The 18,118-nt window shown below is 33.6% G+C and overlaps 1 protein-coding gene across 1 annotated transcript in view; it reads left to right on the top strand.

The window, feature by feature from the left end:
* The first annotated feature begins 1,025 nt into the window (after positions 1 to 1,025).
* The window catches only part of LOC145571040 (uncharacterized), a 38,385-nt gene continuing 21,292 nt past the window's right edge, over positions 1,026 to 18,118 (top strand). Inside the window, exon 1 of the mRNA XM_081630140.1 lies at positions 1,026 to 1,400. Within this exon, the coding sequence (XP_081486266.1) occupies positions 1,026 to 1,400 (375 nt within the window). The remainder of the gene's footprint in view (positions 1,401 to 18,118) is intronic.

Genomic DNA, 18,118 nt, shown 5'->3' with positions numbered 1-18,118 from the left:
GTTGGAAGATGAGTCATTGCAGAAAATCAGAGATCGAGTGACTAGTGGTGCAGAGACTGAATTCAAGATTCATGAAGACGAGAGTTTGAGATATAAGGAGAGATGGTGCATACCACAGAAGTGGGAGGAGATAAAAAGAAAAATCATGGAGGAGTGCCATAATACACTATATTCAGTTCACCCTGGGGGAGATAAGTTGTATAAGAATATGAAAGAGTTCTATTGGTGGCCGAATATGAAGAGAGAGGTTGCTGAGTTTGTATCAAAGTGTCTGACGTGCCAGAAGGTGAAAATAGACCACAAAAGACCCATGGAAAAGGTACAACCAATAGAAATACCAGGTTGGAAGTGGGATTCCATATCCATGGACTTTGTGACAGGCTTACCAAAGACTCGTACTGGGAATGACACGATTTGGGTGATTATGGACAGACTTACTAAGTCAGCGATGTTCATTCCTATCAAAGAGACCTGGAAAAAGAAGCAGCTAGCAAGTGTTTATGTGAAGAATGTAGTTCGGTTGCACGGAGTTCCCAAGGACATAGTGTCAGATAGAGACTCAAGGTTTTTATCAAAGTTTTGGCAAAAAGTGCAAGAGAACCTTGGAACAGCATTGAAGATGAGTACTGCCTTTCACCCTGCAACGGTTAGACTGAGTGAACAAACCAAACCATGGAGGATATGCTATGAGCTTGTGCTTTAGATTTCCAAGGGAATTGGGAGGATCACCTACCTTTGTTGAATTCTCCTACAATAACAGTTACCATGCAAGCATCAAGATGGCACCATTTGAAGCATTATATAGAAGGAAGTGCAGAAGCCTAGTTTGCTGGAATGACTACAGTGAACGGGTAACCTTGGCAACAGAGTTCATTGAGGATATGGTGAGCAAGGTGCGACTAATCCAGTCGCGTATAAAGGCAGCATAAGATAGATAGAAGAGTTATGCCGACTTGAAGAGGAGGGATGATGATTTTAGTGTTGGGGACAAGGTCTTTCTAAAGGTTTTTCTAACAAAAGGTGTGATGCGATTCGGCAAGAAAGGGAAGCTTAGTGCAAAATATGTGGGTTCGTATGAAATTCTCCAACGTGTGGGAAAAGTTGCTTACAAATTGGCTTTGCCAATGGAGTTCGAGAAGATGCATGATGTGTTCCATATTTCCCAATTGAAGAAGTATGTGCCTAGTGGAACCCATGTTTTGCAGCCGGAGACTATTCAACTAGATGAGTCTCTAACTTATGAAGAAAGACCGGTCAAGATACTAGACCACAAGGTGCGTAGTACTAGAACCAACGATGTGAAGATAGTGAAAGTCCTTTGGTCGAACCAAGAGTACGAAGAGGCTACTAGGGAGGCCGAGGAAGAGATGAGAAACAAGTATCCTGAGCTGTTTGACGAGGTGAGTTACGAGGGCGTAACTCTTTTCTTTTGAGGGGGGTAGAATGCAATGTAATTTCGCACTTTTTCCTCAACTATACCATTTATTGCTTGAATTTTTATGTTTTTGATTATTATTATGCATTATTATTGCGTTTACATACAATAAAAGTATGTAAACTCTGGCCAAGTATGAGTTCATTGAGTACAAAGTTCAGTTTGTTGAGTATACTTGTTAAGGAGCAAGCAATTTACAGCAATACAAAATATAAAAGTTTGAACAGTTTTGGAGAAATTATGATTTTTGGGTTATGTTTCGAAGGCGAAACTTATTTTAAGAGGGGTAGATTGTAACCTCCCATATTTTTCTAATATAATTATTTATTATTTATACAATATTTTAATTTTAGTTTTATAAGTATGGATTATTTAATGTAAAAGCAATACAATTTTCTTTATTAATAAGTTTAAACTATTAAGTTTTTATTAAAATTATAGGCCTTTCCTTAACTTAGTGGCCAAAATACTTAATTCCTACCCAAACCCAAATTACCCAAAACCCACTCCTAATAAAACTAGGAGAATAAAACCTAAATAAAACACTAAACCCTCACCTCTCTTCCTCCTCTTTTACGTGAATAAGAAAGAAAACAAAAAAAAAAAAAAAAAAAATTGAAGCTTCGAAGTTTTCCTGCCCAGCGAAACCGCAGCCTCCCTACCGCCGCCTGCAACCACCGTCGGCCACTAGCCGACGCCTCCCTTGTTGCTGTCGTTCGGCCCTCTTCTCCCTCTCTTCCTTTATTTCTTTTTATTGTTTTATTATCTCCATTAAATTGCTTAAAGGTTCAACCTTTAATTAAAATTTTGTTCTAAATTATATTATTATGGTTTGATAGTATGTTTAAATTATAAAATGTTATAAATTTATGAGTTTTAGCATGTTTAATTTATTATATAAAATTTCAGATTATATACGTTGTATAATTTAGGGTCCAAACCTTGTTTTTTTTTTCCATGTTTTAGGGCTTGATAACGTACTAATCAAGTTACCTAATTACTCTATGTTTAAACTACAATAAAGTATGATTATTTTGATTATATATTAATTTTCAGATTATATATTTGGGGAAATTTGAGTTTTATGTTATTTATTTGAAGGGTTTTAAGGTTTTAATGTGTAATATTCTATTCAAACTATTGAATTATGAGTGTAGATCTTCAAAAGTTTGGAAATTATAATTTAAATTATTTTCCAGATTTTATATAATCTGATTTTTATTAGTTTTGAGCCAAAAATAAAGTTTTAGAATGCTTCTATATGTTTTAAAAAACTATTTATGCAATATGATAAGCATAGATTATTGGAATTGCAAAAACTATTAATAAAACAAATTTCAGCATATGTTAGTAAGTTAAACTTGTTGTAATTTTATATTATACGCTATATTTTCATGATTTTAACATATAAACTTATAATTGGGATGTTATATTATTATTATTATTAACTTAAGGGAACAATTTAAAAGCTTTATTTTGATGATTTAAGAGGTTTTAAAGTAGTTTAGTATTGCTGTAAATTTATTTGCTTGGGTATTGATTTATTTCTCATTGTTTGGTTTAGGAGAGGACTTTGTAGAAGGCGACTTCTAGTTCTAAAGTGGCCAACCGAATTGTTTACACAAGGTACGTACAAGTTACGAAACCTTGCTTGTAGGTGCATGTTTAAGGACGGATCGAGAACTTAGTATCATGTATAGGGATGACTGGGTTAAATTGTTTGGTTATACATTGTGAATTTCATATGATGTGCACTATTTTATATAATTGCAAGTATTATTTGTGTTCTAATTATGCAAGGTGCGCTTAGAGGCAAATGTATGTGATTGGTGTAAAGATTAATTTATTACTCATTCATGATTATTCAAACAGGATGAGTAAAGGAAGAATTCAAGTCTTATAAGACGAGGTTAAGGTTTTGGGGTGCCTTATGCACTCAAGGTGTTTATACACTGAGGTAGTAAAGGAATAAATAATAAATGTTGTTTGTCACTAATAAATCAAGAATTGAAATTGGAAATTTGCCTTGTTTGATTGAATTGTGTTTGTAATGTTTGTATTGTTATGCATATGAGTCATCACCAAGTCTAAACTTGTAAATCACGTAAAGTGCAAGATGGATGAGCAATAAAACTCTATATTGGTGCACGTCTAGAATAATGACAATCAGGGGTTGGAGTACATGGGGTATTAGTCGTGTACTTTTATCGAGGTCTTCTGATCTACGGGTCTCCTATTTCAAATATTTTTTTTTAAAACTAGGAGTTAGGTGAGATCTCATATTAACTACGGTCACGGAGTTGTGCCCGTGGTCGTTGGATGTTTACTGATGTTTCCGAAAGGAGGCATGGGGTTTTTCTTTTATTGATGTTCCAAATGGAACATGGGTTGGACAACCTTGTCTATTGCTAAATCCAATGAAAATAAATAAATAAGTTAGTTAATATCAACTAGTGACGTCCTAATAAATTTGATAGTTGAGTCATGTGTTTAGTATATAATTTAATGATGCTTATGCTTGATTATTAGTAGCATGTTAAGTATTTCTTAATTTATTTCGCAGTTTGTATGTACTCAGCTTTTCTGATTGCGCGCTTTTGTGTGTGTCTTTCTTTGGTCATGGCCTTCGCCTTTCAATGACCCTGTGACGATCCAATTTTTACACTTGTAATATTGGGAGCAGATTAACCACAGGTTCTTACACATGCAGCATATGTTTCTAGATGGTGGGATCTTGAGTGGAGAGTTGGTTACTTTTCTTATTTTTATTTCTATTTACTTTTAAAGTTATTTAAACTAAACTTTACTTTCATACTATTTCTATTGGTTTATGTTTTGAATAAGGGCCTTAAGGGTTCCAAGTTGTAAGATTTAATTTGGTTTTGGTTATTGGTTTTGAAACTTATCTATGCTTGATTTAGTTTTTCCGCTGCTATTTTATGAAAAAGCCTTAACGTTTGAACACGTGGCGGTAGCACGCCTATATTATCTTGGAATTGTTCAGGTTATTCATAGGTTTTTAAGAGAGAATTATTAGGGTGTTACATAACTATACTAATGCTTGAAAGTAGTTAAATATGCATTAAAAAAAAACTTTTTCATAATTTTGGCACACAAATAATTTGTTCATTAAAAAGTAAAGACAATGCTTGAAAAAAAAAAATCTTAAAAACTAATTTCTTTGGTTGTACTGACTTTCTGTAAAGTCTATCATCTCATCCTCTAATTGATTAGTATAATATTAAAGTATATTTTATTAAATGGTTATTTTAATAATATTATATTTAATATATATTATTATTTAATTTTTATTTTAAAAAAAACTGGTCCATGGGTCGGGTCTGGGTCTATGTTTTTTGACCCGGACCTGACCCATACCCATCGGGTCTAAAATTTGAGGACCCAAAGCCTAAAATATTGATCGGGTCCAACCAGGTCTGGGTCGGGTCCAAGACCCATTGCCATCCCTACTTAAGATTAGATCGAGCTATATTCATCAACTTAGTCAAATATGCAAAGGCTACTACAAGAAGGTAGATTTATAGTTGTCGTTGCGCAATTAGGAACAATCTTATTTATATGCAGACAATGTATAAATTTCAACATGGTTTGGCAATAATTAGCTTATATTTCATAATTTCACTACAAGTCTCCACTAAAGTCAATAAATTATTTCAAGAATTGGATGAGGTTCGGGTAAAAATTGCAAGCAGCACAAAATATTATAATTTTTTTAAGGTAATATGTAATTTTTATTTTAACTTTGAAATTTATTTAGGAATTTTTTTTACCACCCACTAAATAAACCTATTCTTAAATTACCACCAATTTTTTAAAAAGTACCACCCAGTTTATTAAAATAATTTATTAAATCACCACCTTTTTGGCCTTTTCATATTACTTGTCATTTTTTCGGCAGTAGGCCTCACTTTTTTTATATCCGTCTTTTTTTTTTCTTCTCTATTCTCGATTTCCTTTCATACTATTGTACTCTACTCTACTCTCCCTCTATTCGTTTTCTTCCTTTTTCCTCATAAATTCATTGTCAAATCATCAACCTCTCCACCATTAATGAAAGTAAACCCAATTTTTTTTTCCCGTATTGCAACATAACTACACCGTATGCACTTGCATTTTCTGAGAAAGAGAAAGAGGAAGGAGAAGTCGCCATCGTTGGTAGTTGATATGGGACTAGAAGGTGGGAATATTTGATTATTAAGACGCATATCAATACATTAATAATCAATTGTTTAAGACAATTGCACAACAATAACTACAAAGAAACCTAATTTCATAAAAACTCCCAATTTAATTGAAGCAGAAACCCTTTTAAGAGACCCCAATTCAATTGAAGCATGAACCCTAATTTTAAGAAGAAAAAAAAACCTAACTCAATTGAAGTAGGAACCCTAATTATAAAAAAAACCCAATTCAATTGAAGTAGGAACCTTAATTTCAAAAAACTCCGATTTAACTGTGCGAATAACCCTAATTTAACAAAGAATTGAGCTTACCTGATTGTGAAAGGAGCATCTGCACTTGTGTGAGATATTTCTTCAAATACAACCTCGCAAAATTTGTGAGAAATTAAGGGTAATTAATGAAGAAATTTGGAGGAGTTGGAAGAATAGTTTAAATCGGGGGGGGGAGAAATAGGGTCAAAATAGTCGTTAGTAGCCAAAATGTGGGGCCCGCTACAAGAAAATTGACCGGATATACGAAAAAAGGTGGCGATTTTATTAGTTTTTTTTTTAATTTAATTGGTGATAATTTAAAATAATTTTTTTGGGTTGTATTTTCAACATAGGTGTATTTTGTGGGTGGTAAAATATAAAATTTTCATTTATTTATAATAATAAAAAAAACACTTAATTATATTTAATTATATGTATTTAGGATTGTGTTGGAAAAGGCGTTACATTAGACAAAGATGGCAAGCTATTTTGGGGATGTGAAGGAACCAGAATAGGAATGTTATTTCTAGTTGGCTAGTTTCTTCTTTGATAAACCTTTCACTTTTGTTAAGGTGTTAAATCAATTGGTATTAGCAGTAACCCACTTGAATTTTTTTTATTTTTTTATTATTTTTTTTAGGGATGTAACCCACTCCATTCAATGTTAATCCTTCTTCCTCTATTTCTTTAATGTTGGCAACCAAATAATCAATGTGGAAGGTGATACGGATACATCTCATGTGTGTGGGTTCTACATACACATTGCATCAGCTTGCGACACGTCACATAATTTTTTTTTTTCATAAAAGCGCCAATATAGAAGATAGGGGCGGGATAATTTTTGCGCCTTTTCCCTCCTGCCTTGCTGCTATACGGGATTTTGATGGCACAGTCCTCGAATAAGTGATCTTGGCGGGAAAACGAATAATTTTTCTTGGTATTATTTAAACATAGAATTCGATCATTTATAGATATACTACTGTTTATACAGTGGTCATTGTATTTTTGCGAATCAGAATAAAAATCAAGCGAGTATAGCCCCGACAAAATATATCATCGTTGAATGTCACTCTGGCGAAATCTATCTAACACAGTGATATAGTGAAGGGTAGCTATTTGCACTAACTCCTTCCTCCATATGTTGTTCTTATTTGACGGCAGAAATCACTATCCCAAGTAGTTTCATAATCGCAAGCATGCCATTAATAAGAAAAAAAGTTTAATATTGAAGGATTTTAAAAAGTCAAGAACAACAATTTGATAAAGCAAAAGGTATTTTTGAATATAAATTATAATTACTTGAAGTTAAAAAAAAAAAAAAAACAAAAACCTTGAAGTCATCAATAAAAACAACAGTTTAATTGAAGGGATTAGTCTAGTATAGCAGACTTAATCAAATAGTTCCACAAATTAAACAGCTATATTATCATATTAGCCCGGTATCTTTTCTTGTTAATGCTCAATAGGTTCATAATAGTTACTTCTTCCTTGTGTCAATTGTAATTTATGTTATTTATCTTCTAAATTGGGGTAAGGGTTAGCAATAAATTCATATTGTACTTAAAACCTTCAAAAAATTAAAGAACTAAAGTAGAGAAAATACTGTATTAATGTTAGATAGAAGACCGATTTGTGGTTATTATTCTTATGTTATATATTAGTGTAAGAAGTTAGGGTGTACACTTATCAAGAGTTTAAATCATGACATTCATATTGTGGAATTGAAAGTGTAAATTATTAATTTTATAAAGCTAATATCAAACAAAATTAGCTTATGATCAAATAAAGGATTATATAATAATATATTAACAAACATTATTAACATAATACCTGATACCTACTAACAAACAGTTAATCACAACTACTATAATACATGAATATGGTAACCTTTCATCAAACAAATCAAAATAATATGATACTATAATAACACATTATCCAAGACTTAAAGGATATCATCCATTATTATTCCTATGTTGTATATTAGCGTAAGAAGTTAGGGTGTACAATTATCAAGAGTTTAAATCATGACATTTATATTGTGGAATTGAAAACGTGAATTATTAACTGTAAAGCTAATATCAAACAAAAATCATATATTTTCCTGACTGTAGTAGCTTATTATCAAATAAAGGTAGTATAATAAGTTATTAACAAATATTGTTAACATAATACCTTATACCTACTAGCATATAGTCAATCACAACTACTATAATACATGAACATGATAACCTATCATCAAACAAATCAACATAATACGATACTGTAATAATACATTATCCAAGAATTAAAGGATATCATCCATTATTATTCCTATGTTACATATTAGTGCAAGAAGTTACGGTGTACAATTATCAAAAGTTAAATCATGACATTCATATTGTAGAATTGAAAACGTAAACTCTTAACTTTAAAGCTAATATCAAACAAAAACCATATTTTGTCTGACTATTGTAGCTTATTATCAAATAAAGGTTATATAATACTCTCTCCGTCCACAAATTATAGTCCCTTATGGGAAAAATCACGGGAATTAAGAAACTTAACTAAGAAATACAACTCTATAAGGAAAAGAAACCGAGAATGATAAGCAAATAAATTCTAGAGAGAGAAAGTGTATTTGCTTTGTTGTTTTGCGCTTTTAAGAAGAAACCAAAGGATTTTTTTTGTTTTTATTCAATGTCCACTTAGAATGCACTATGCAAAGCTGAATCCATGCAAATTAAAATTGACCAATGAAATTAGAGTATTTCATTACAATACCCAATGAAATTAAAGTACACAGATTGCTCTCTAAATCAAATCAGAATTGAAACTCATTACCCCGTATAAAAATAATTTCATTCCCTCCTAAACTAAATTTAAACTTTTCACAACACCAAAAATAAGGAAAAAAAATTTAAGTATATCCACTATCATCATTGCACTACTACAAAAATTAAATAAGGGACCACTACTTTAAGACCCGTTACGTTAGCTAATGGGTCTATTTGATATAAGATATATCCAATATGAATGATAATAGGTCTCTTATATGTAGTTGGGCCCATCACATTGGCGGGTAAAATAATTCAAGAGAAATAAGTAGCCCTTTATCAAATTAAACCTAACATGTCTCTTACTGTGTACCGTGTTTCAATTAAAAAATATACAAGTATTTAAGAGACCTGTCATCAACTAATAGATCACTTAAAGCTTGTAGTACATTTTTATATACCAGCATCTTTATATAATTCCCTACTATTCTTTTAATATTCTTCTAGTCTCTTCCTTATCTTGTCTTCATTCTCTCTCCTCTCAATTTTTTCACTCTAAATTATTGAGACCAAATGCAAGAAAATCCCTCGTTTAATCTTCTCAAGATTTGTTTTATTTTCCCCAAATGAGAAATCTTGGCGATAACAATGTGACGACAACGCAACAATGGTGGAATTTTTTTTTTTTTTTGTACTTTGTTATTTTTAGGGTTTTTCTCATTGGTAGCAATAAAAGTTTATAAATTCTCTATGGTAGTAAAATTTTTGTCAAATTCTCTTAAATAGCATTAGTTTTACAATTATTCCCTTGTATAGCTTTATTTTATTAAATGTGATATATTAGCTTAAAATTCACTAACCATGGTTATGTAATAATAATTTACTAAATTACCCTCACTTAATTTATTGAATGATACCTACAATAACCATACTTCATCAACATTAGTTCATAAGTAAAACAGGGCATCCGACAATCTAATGCAGAAAGTTTGTTTTTTGTTTGAAATAATTTTTGATAATTGCACTTGAGTTAGAGAGATCGAACAAGTAAAAACTTAAACACAACGACATTGCCACCAAAGATCACAGCTATCATACCACCATAGCCATCGAACCACCATCATTCATCAACCTTCAATCATCTCCGCGACACCCCATCGATCCTTCAACCACCATCTCCACCATACCCCATCGAACCACCATCAGCTATTAACCCCAAACCGAACCCAATTTGGGCTTACCCAATTTCGACCACCATAGCCACCGACAAATTCAATTTGACCACCATAGAGTTGGGCGGGGATTCGATTGTGGCGTTTCGACTGGGTGGGGGTTCGATTGGCTAGGGGTTTGATTGGGTTGGGGTTTCGATTGCGAGGGTTCGATTAGGTTGGGTTTTCGACTGGATGGGGCTCGATCGATTGGGTGGGGTGGTGGTTTGGGGCGGGGGTCGAATTGGGTGGGGCTTCGTTTGGGTTGTCATGGGGTCGGTGAGACAGGGAGACGGTGCAGGTGGTGGTGCTAGATGGGGGCTCGACAGGGTGGAGGTTCAATAGGGTGGGGGTTCCATGGGGTGGGCGAGTTGATGATGATGATCAATTTGCTAAATATTTGTTAATTAGAAAAATATTGTCATGTTAGAGAAATTTATCAAAAGTAATGCTATTTTCGAGAATTTGTAAAAAATTTTGTTACCATTGAGAATGTGCAATTTTACATTGCTACCAATGAGAATTTCCCTTATTTTTATAACAATTACTGCTTCTATTTCTCTTTGATGGATTAGATCTAAAATAAGATAATTTTGTTTGTGATTTTTTTATTTACATTGTAATCTGAACTTTTAGTGTTAGATTTGTTCATAGTTATTATTTTTTTTTGTTTGAATTTGCATGCGGTTTTGTTAAATTGAAGTTGATATTCATCCATATGTTTTTAGATTTCAGAAATAATCCTTGTAACTTTAATCGTTTTTATGGTTCTTGGCAGGTTGAATTGTGTTGTATTGTTGATTTTTCTATGTATGTTGCGATGTTGCAACAAAGAAGAAGATGTGTGATTCATTTAGCGCTTAATTTGTTTTAGCTAGATCTTATTCAATTGATGGATTTCCTTTTTTTTTTTCTTTAGTAATGTGCATTTCTTATTTAATTTTTGTTTTAATTATGTGTTCCGTTCAATTCTATACATTTTTTTTCACGGGATTGTGTGGTTATCTAAATTAATTCTTTGTTTTTATAATCCCAAATCTGTTTTCCACAAAATCTCAAATGAGGCAGAGCGAATATGGAGTACTCAAGCTATATTAACGCATATTATTGATAGTAATTATAAGTGTAAATTTCAATTATGCTTATACTTCGTGTGTTTTAGTGTTGGAATTTTCAAAGGTTTGAATTTTTTTTTGTATACGTAGTAATTATAATACTCCATTACTCTGTATCAGTTTTGTTATGAAGAACATAGTACTTTTCTAGTGTGTAATGTACTATTTTTCCGCCATTGGAATAAAAGAATATAGTTTCAAATTAAAATAAGAAGAAAAAATTGATTTTTTTTTTAAATGAAAAAGAATCTAAGAGATCCATTACAAAACATAACAGGTATGTTAGTTTCAATTGAAAAGACCTAATATTTTAAATAACAGGTCTGTTTCCCTTAGTATATGATCAACTTGTACCCTCACATAACAGAACACACATCTTTATTAACGGGTATGTTTGTTTTTGTAGGGAATATTTCAAACCATCCCACACTTGAGCCCCACTATGATCATAAACTTAAGCATGGTGGCGTCCAAATGGAAGGAAGCTAGAACAAAAGAGTCGCCAACAAGTTTTAGCAACTTGTAAACCGTTCATAGGGTGAAGGTTACACTATTTAACGATCCAGGAGATCCTTAACTCCAATAGGTCTGGAACCATGACTAGAATTTCGGGGATGAAGGTACAAATCCAACCTAAAAGAGATTGAACTTGCCCTAAAAATAGGCCTCTACTTTATTCTTCTCGCATTCATGTGCGCTTTCTGACTAACATACAATCAATAGGATTAACACTAAACCTGTTTAATCTATGTTGGTTGAATATTTATGCAAAAATAAATCTATTATTGGCGATCACTTGAATTATAATCATATTAACCCTAAACAAGATTATTAATTATCTTAATTATTTAGCGTGATTACAAGTACAAATTCCCTTTAAACATTCATAAAAGGTGTGATCAAGCAATAATAATAAATAAAAACATCAAGCAACATAATAATCATAATAATAAAAATAATGTTAAAGCATAATATTAATAACAAGATCCTAGGCATGATATTAACAAAATTAATAACAAACCCTAGCATGTCACTAAACAATAAAAATAAAAGTTTTAGCCCTAACATGATACTAACATGATATAAGGAAAGACATAGGAAGCATTATTTGAATCATACTTGATATTAGGAGTTACCCTAAACATGATACTAGGAAGCAATAAAACATCCTAACATGATACTAGGATTCAATAAAACAATCTAAGCATGATTTCTATATCAAAAGATCAACAAAACAATTAAAGTACTTACTTCGATGGCTCGTATCTCTTTCTAATAACAAAATACACACGTTAGTAACTTCAAGGAAAATAATAAATCAAACAATTAAATTAAATAATTGAAGAAGAGATTAGGGACCAAACCCTCAGAAATATCAAACCTTTCACGTCTAGGGCGAAGGCAACTTCGAACTTGGCTAGGTGTTTCTAAAGCTAATGTATGAGGAATTTTGAGAGAGGGAAGGTTTAGAAAAAGAAAAGCGAGAGAGAAATCTTCTAGCTTTTAGAGAGAAGGAGAAGATGTAGATTGTTGATGAGTGACATTTATGTTACTCTTAGGGAGTAGTTTTAGAGTCTTTTCCGTGTTTATTTTTCCCTTATTTTCCTTTTATTCTCTTGTTTTCTCTTTAATAAAGTTTCTAGTTTATTTTGGTAATTTTGGAGCGTTTTAGTTTATTTTCTTTATTTTATTAGCTTTAGTTTATTTTCGTATTTTATTTTACTTTATTTGCTTGTATAGTTTTTGTTTTATTTTTATTAGTTTAGTTTTATGTCTCTTATTTTCTATTTCATTTTATTTATTTTTATTTTATTTATTTTATTCTATTTGTCGTGGTTTTGTTTTATTTCGTCCTTTGTTTATTTTCATTTTATTTTATTTTTTTTTGTCCCGATTCTCCCTTGTTTTTATTTGGTTGTGTAGGATCGTGCTCGGAGGTCGGAGGCTCGAGTCAAAGGTGTCAATCCAAGAAGCTTTCAAGCCCCAAAGCTGCTGCCCAATCTTAACCATCGCCACACCCCCTTATCCTCCACCACAACAGCACCTCCATCTCCCCTGCTCCCTCTCCTTCACTTCTAGTCGCCAACAACAACACCACTCACCACCAGTCCAACCTTCAATGGCTAATTTACAGCCATCCCGCAAACACCACACACACAAGCAGCCGCACCACCACAACCCAAAACAGCCCCTGCTCACCCTCACCAACACCAGCAGCCACCCAAACCAAACCAAAATCACCACAGCAGCCCCTGACCAACACCAGCGTCAACAACCAGAGCACAACATCAATTACGTCCATCCCCGTATCAACCACGCAGCCACATCAACCAACCCATTAGCCCCGAATTCACTTACCTGCTGCCACCCTCACACCACCGCACAGCTGCCGCAACAGCCCCTGCTCCAATTTGCAACCCCCTGCTCTCACCACCTCACACGACCACAACCAAACACCACACACAACTAGCGCTCACCCTTCACCAATAACCCCTCACAATCAGTCGCACTCGCAACATTCAACAGCAGCAGCACTTTGCGCCACATCAAACCACCAATTAAGCAACCAATCGACCCAAAAATCAGAGCAATTCACAAATTAATCAAGTTCGAGCAAATCAATGAGGGTTCGGCCGAACGTCGAGTCAGAGACTTTGGGGGTTTTGTTATTCGAAGAGGAGTGGTCGAACATACCCATGGTTCGACCGAACCAACCTCGTAGTTCGGTCGAACCAACCATCGGTTCGATCGAACCAATCCACGAGCTTCACACGTGGTTATTAATGAAGATCAACCGGTCTAATAACGATGATGATGATGCAATTGGTGATGATAGCCATTGATTTGGAGCATTGATTATGATCGATGGTGGTGATTCAATGATGATTATTGATGAACGGTGGTGATGATGAAGATGCGCTTCAATGGAGTTAGCTTCATTTTGGAAGAAGGAGAATTGGGGGTCTGACTTTTTTTTTTGTTATTTTTCCTTTTTGTTTTATTTTTATTTCTTTTCCTTTCCTTTTCTGATTTCTTTTCTCTTTTATTTCTTTTCTCTTTTATTTTCTTTTTATTTCCTTCTTTTTTCTACTTTTTCTAGTTTTATTAAGTTAGTATAAATACCCATTTTTGGGGGTAATAAAGAGAACATTCAATAACTATATATTCTACTCTCTAATTAGTTTTAGGTTAGGATTAGTCTTCATTGGTAGAGAGAGAAAGTGTGGTTTTCTTCATTAATGAACTTGGATTTTGAAGAATGAGCTTGTTCAATCCTTTGTAGACCTTCATCTTCAATTAATGAGCAATCTCTTACTCTTTCTCTTTACCTTTGTTTTGTTTTTTATTTTGCTTATTTGTTTTGATTTTTCTTCTTTTCTTATTAATCATGTTGATGCTTATTGATTTGATGATTGATATTGTTTTCAATATGATTTGTGAGTAGTCACCTAGCCAAGGGTGTGGGGATGGTGTAGTTGCTAATTGTTCATGCTTTTAATGTTGGGGTTATGTTAATGGTGATTAAAGTCTTTTCATGCTTGATATTCTTTGGTCTTTCTTGCAAGTGCACATTGTTAGTTGATCAAAGATGAGTCTTTACTAACAAGTAACGGAAGTTGACTTAGTTGAGATTCATTACTATCGATTGTTATTTAATAGTACCACCTAGTATATGGTTCTAATGTGGAAACATAGAGGCTATGTTAGGAGAAGCCAATTGACCCCGGAAGGCGGCTAGATTGGACCCTTTACTTCGATATTCATGCATGTTTAGTTTACCATTGATATGCTACTTTGTTATTGTATGGTCAAGCGTCAACTTCACCTACCCATTTCCCTTGGTGCCTTAATGTTTTATTTCTTGTTTTAGCATCTTTAGACTTTAGTTTATTTATCTCCTATGCCGGACTAGCTTAATTGTCGATAACATTTGGTGGTGTTTATCCGTTCTCTGTGGTTCGACCCCTATGCTTGCCTTATACTCGTATTAGGTTTGTTTAGCTTGTATAAATTGTATTTGATCTAGGGATAGATAATTGACGACGCGTTTATTCCCTTGTCAATTGTGAATGTAGATGATTTGAAAACAGAGAGATACAACCCCTATTTATAATAAAAATAGCACGGGATCGAAAAAAATCATATTCGGAATAAAACTCCTCCCGTCGCAAACGACAAGAGCCAGCGCCAAACGACGAGCTCGTCGCCAGGCGACGAAGGTCAACGCCCGGCGATGACTCCGTCGTCTCGCGCTGATCCAAAAGTCAACGCGCTTTTTCACGCGTAATTACCTTCAACTTCGGTTGCAGGTAATTATTCGTCCGAGCAGTTTTCGAAATCAGATTTAATATTTTTTATTCTAAATAAAACATTCTTTTAAAATAATATGCCCTCCTCTAGTTCATTGGGCCACCTTTAAAAATCATTGGGCCTAATCTAATTTAATCCATAACTTCCTCATAAGTCATCGGAATTGGGCCTATAATATATCATTGGGAAGCTCTTTTCAAGCCCAATCCAACTACACTATTATTGGAACTTTATTATGGACCAAACCAAATTGGACTGGCTATTTTTCATAAATAGGAGTGAGAAAATAAATATTTTTTAGAAAACAGAAAGAGAAATATTTTATTAAAAACATCCTCATCATTAGACTTTCCACACTTTCACCTCGTTCGATAATCAAATGACGCGAAAGGTATTCATCACCGAGTTTGGTTTTGGGGAGACACATTTGAGTGTCTACAGAAGCCCCCACTTTGACTAAGTTTGGATCGGAGAAACTTTTTTTTCGAAAACTAATGTCAAAGTAACGATAGGGACGGAGAATGATTCAAAACGTTATGTGATAAGGTCATAAAATTACATTATTTTATTTATTAGACTCTTGTTTTTATATTGACTTTTACTAATTTAAATGTTTATTAAGTAATTTTTCTTCCCGAGACACGAGTTACTACTATTTGATTTATTTGTTTGTAGGAAGGAAGATTACGTTATCAAAGTAATATTTTATTGCCGCTCGGAATAAACGACGCAAAGGTCACAAGCCCGACCAACTCACTTATGTGTTAACCCAATAATGTTATATTGCAAATAGCCAAGTGGGCCTTGGAGTATATCAGTTGCTTACTAGCTAGAACAAAAGAGGAAGGGTAGCTCATGAACATCTCTCTTTCTTGCGGGTTCACAAAGTAAAACCTCCACCGATTTTCGCGGGTATCAAATTATCAAGCAAGAGAAGAAAAGGATGAAATCAGATAACTATTTGAGCGAAATATTCGGAGTAGCTAAGATAAATCAAACGCCTCTTATCTTTCTGTTAGAGGAGCTCTTTAAGGAATTCAGTTAATATTTTTTGGGGGGATGATTTGGAGGCTAGGTTGACTATAAATTGGAAGTATATATCTGAATTGGGAGAGAGTGGTATCAGGGAAAAAAACTGAAGCTAGCAGAGGAAGGAAGGAAGAAGCAATTTATGAATCTGCTCATTGCTCATGGTTGATTCCCCAAAGTTCAGCTGTAATAAGTGGTACTCTTTATTTAATTAGTAGCTTATGGCTTTGCATGTATAACTTCAGTTAATGATAATTCGTTGGATAAAGTAGTAGAATTTGCTAAGTTACTTTTGTTTTTATTGTTTCAATTCTTTGTTAGATTAGGTGATTTATAATAATTGCAATTTGATTATTTGTTGGATGATCTACGAAGTTGTTCAATCTCAATTATTGTTTTCTTTCTTTTTAGTCATATGAGTGATATAATTGTCATTGTTATGATTCTAATTCTTAATATGTCAGGCTAGATTATTAGTGGGTAGGGAGATATATTATGCATTGGATTATTAGAATAGATTTGTTGTAATTATTGGGTATTATGCTTATGTATTAATTGGTTTGATAATCCGTTTGATTATTATGAACTAGTAGGATTATATTTTAGACCGGCCATCTTTAGTGTAATTTGCTAGTTTAATCACTAGAGTATTAACTTTTGCTCCGTAATTGTCCTAGTTAATACCATTAGTAGTGATTAGGTGTTTGATTGGTGACTAAAACTTGTCGTAATACCTAAGATTATCAACCATTCGAGTTGCACAAGTCCGAGCTTGTGAGATTTGTGGCCTAAGTTAACTACTTCCTTGTTATTAATGCGGCTAATTATCGAGTCTAGAGAGCTTGTTCTAGATTATTAGTTAGTTAGATGATATTCCGAGAGCTCGTTTGGTGTATTTGCAAGTAAGGGAAGTGTTGAATGCTTGTTTTTGTTCATTGGTTAACATTAAGATATAAACATAATTCGTATAATTTGATGAGCAATATTTGATACTCCAATGTTATAATACATCTCCCGATTCCCTATTTCGTTATTCTTGATTTTATCGTATTTCACTTTTTATTAGTTTATTTCCCCGTATTTTATTTGTTATCTAGCTAGTAGCTTATTTATTAGATCATATCATTATTTGTTCAAAACAGGGGTTTCTAACTTACACAAGTAATAATTTGATAATCCAATTCTTTGTGGGATCGACCCTAGCTTACCCTACTACATTTTAGGAGGTTTTAGTTAGGTTTATTTTTGGTAGACACGCGACAGTCGTACCATTCTGCAATCCCAAACCATTCTTGTAACGCCGATACTTGTAAACTAGCGTTAGTTAAAATAGATAATACAATTAAGAAACACGTATCTTGCACCGTCGAGGACACGTCTCTGAGGGTAATCAATTTGTTGCTGCATTTGTTGTTGTGACAACCTTCCACAAGCTAGGGAACGCCATCTTGCTGCTTTGGCGCTACTGATATTCACTCGTCTCTGAACAATGGAGCTTTTTGATATGTCCACGCGTCTCTGAACAAAGAGCTAATCGATCTCCCTCAACTAGGGGATACTGTATGAAGACTGCTACGCCCGTAACTGTTTCCAAATTCTGCTGTGATAGTCTTCTGCAAGCCAGAGAACACTACCGAAGATTGCTTCTCTCGAAACGATCTTCTACCGCCTTGTGTCCATCTTCCGCAAGCTAGGGAATATGATCGAAGATTACTTCGCCCGAAACGATCCTCAGTTGTTGTGATAATATTCCAAAGAAAATCACTAAAGATCAAGGCCCGTCGATCTTTAAAGCTCGCTTGAACTTTGC

This window comes from Chenopodium album, chromosome 2 (assembly GCF_948465745.1).
Source record: "Chenopodium album chromosome 2, dcCheAlbu1.1, whole genome shotgun sequence".
Classification (NCBI taxonomy): Eukaryota; Viridiplantae; Streptophyta; class Magnoliopsida; order Caryophyllales; family Amaranthaceae; genus Chenopodium; species Chenopodium album.
The sequence above is the reverse complement of the archived record's forward strand: the minus strand, read 5'-3'. Positions and strand labels throughout refer to the sequence as shown.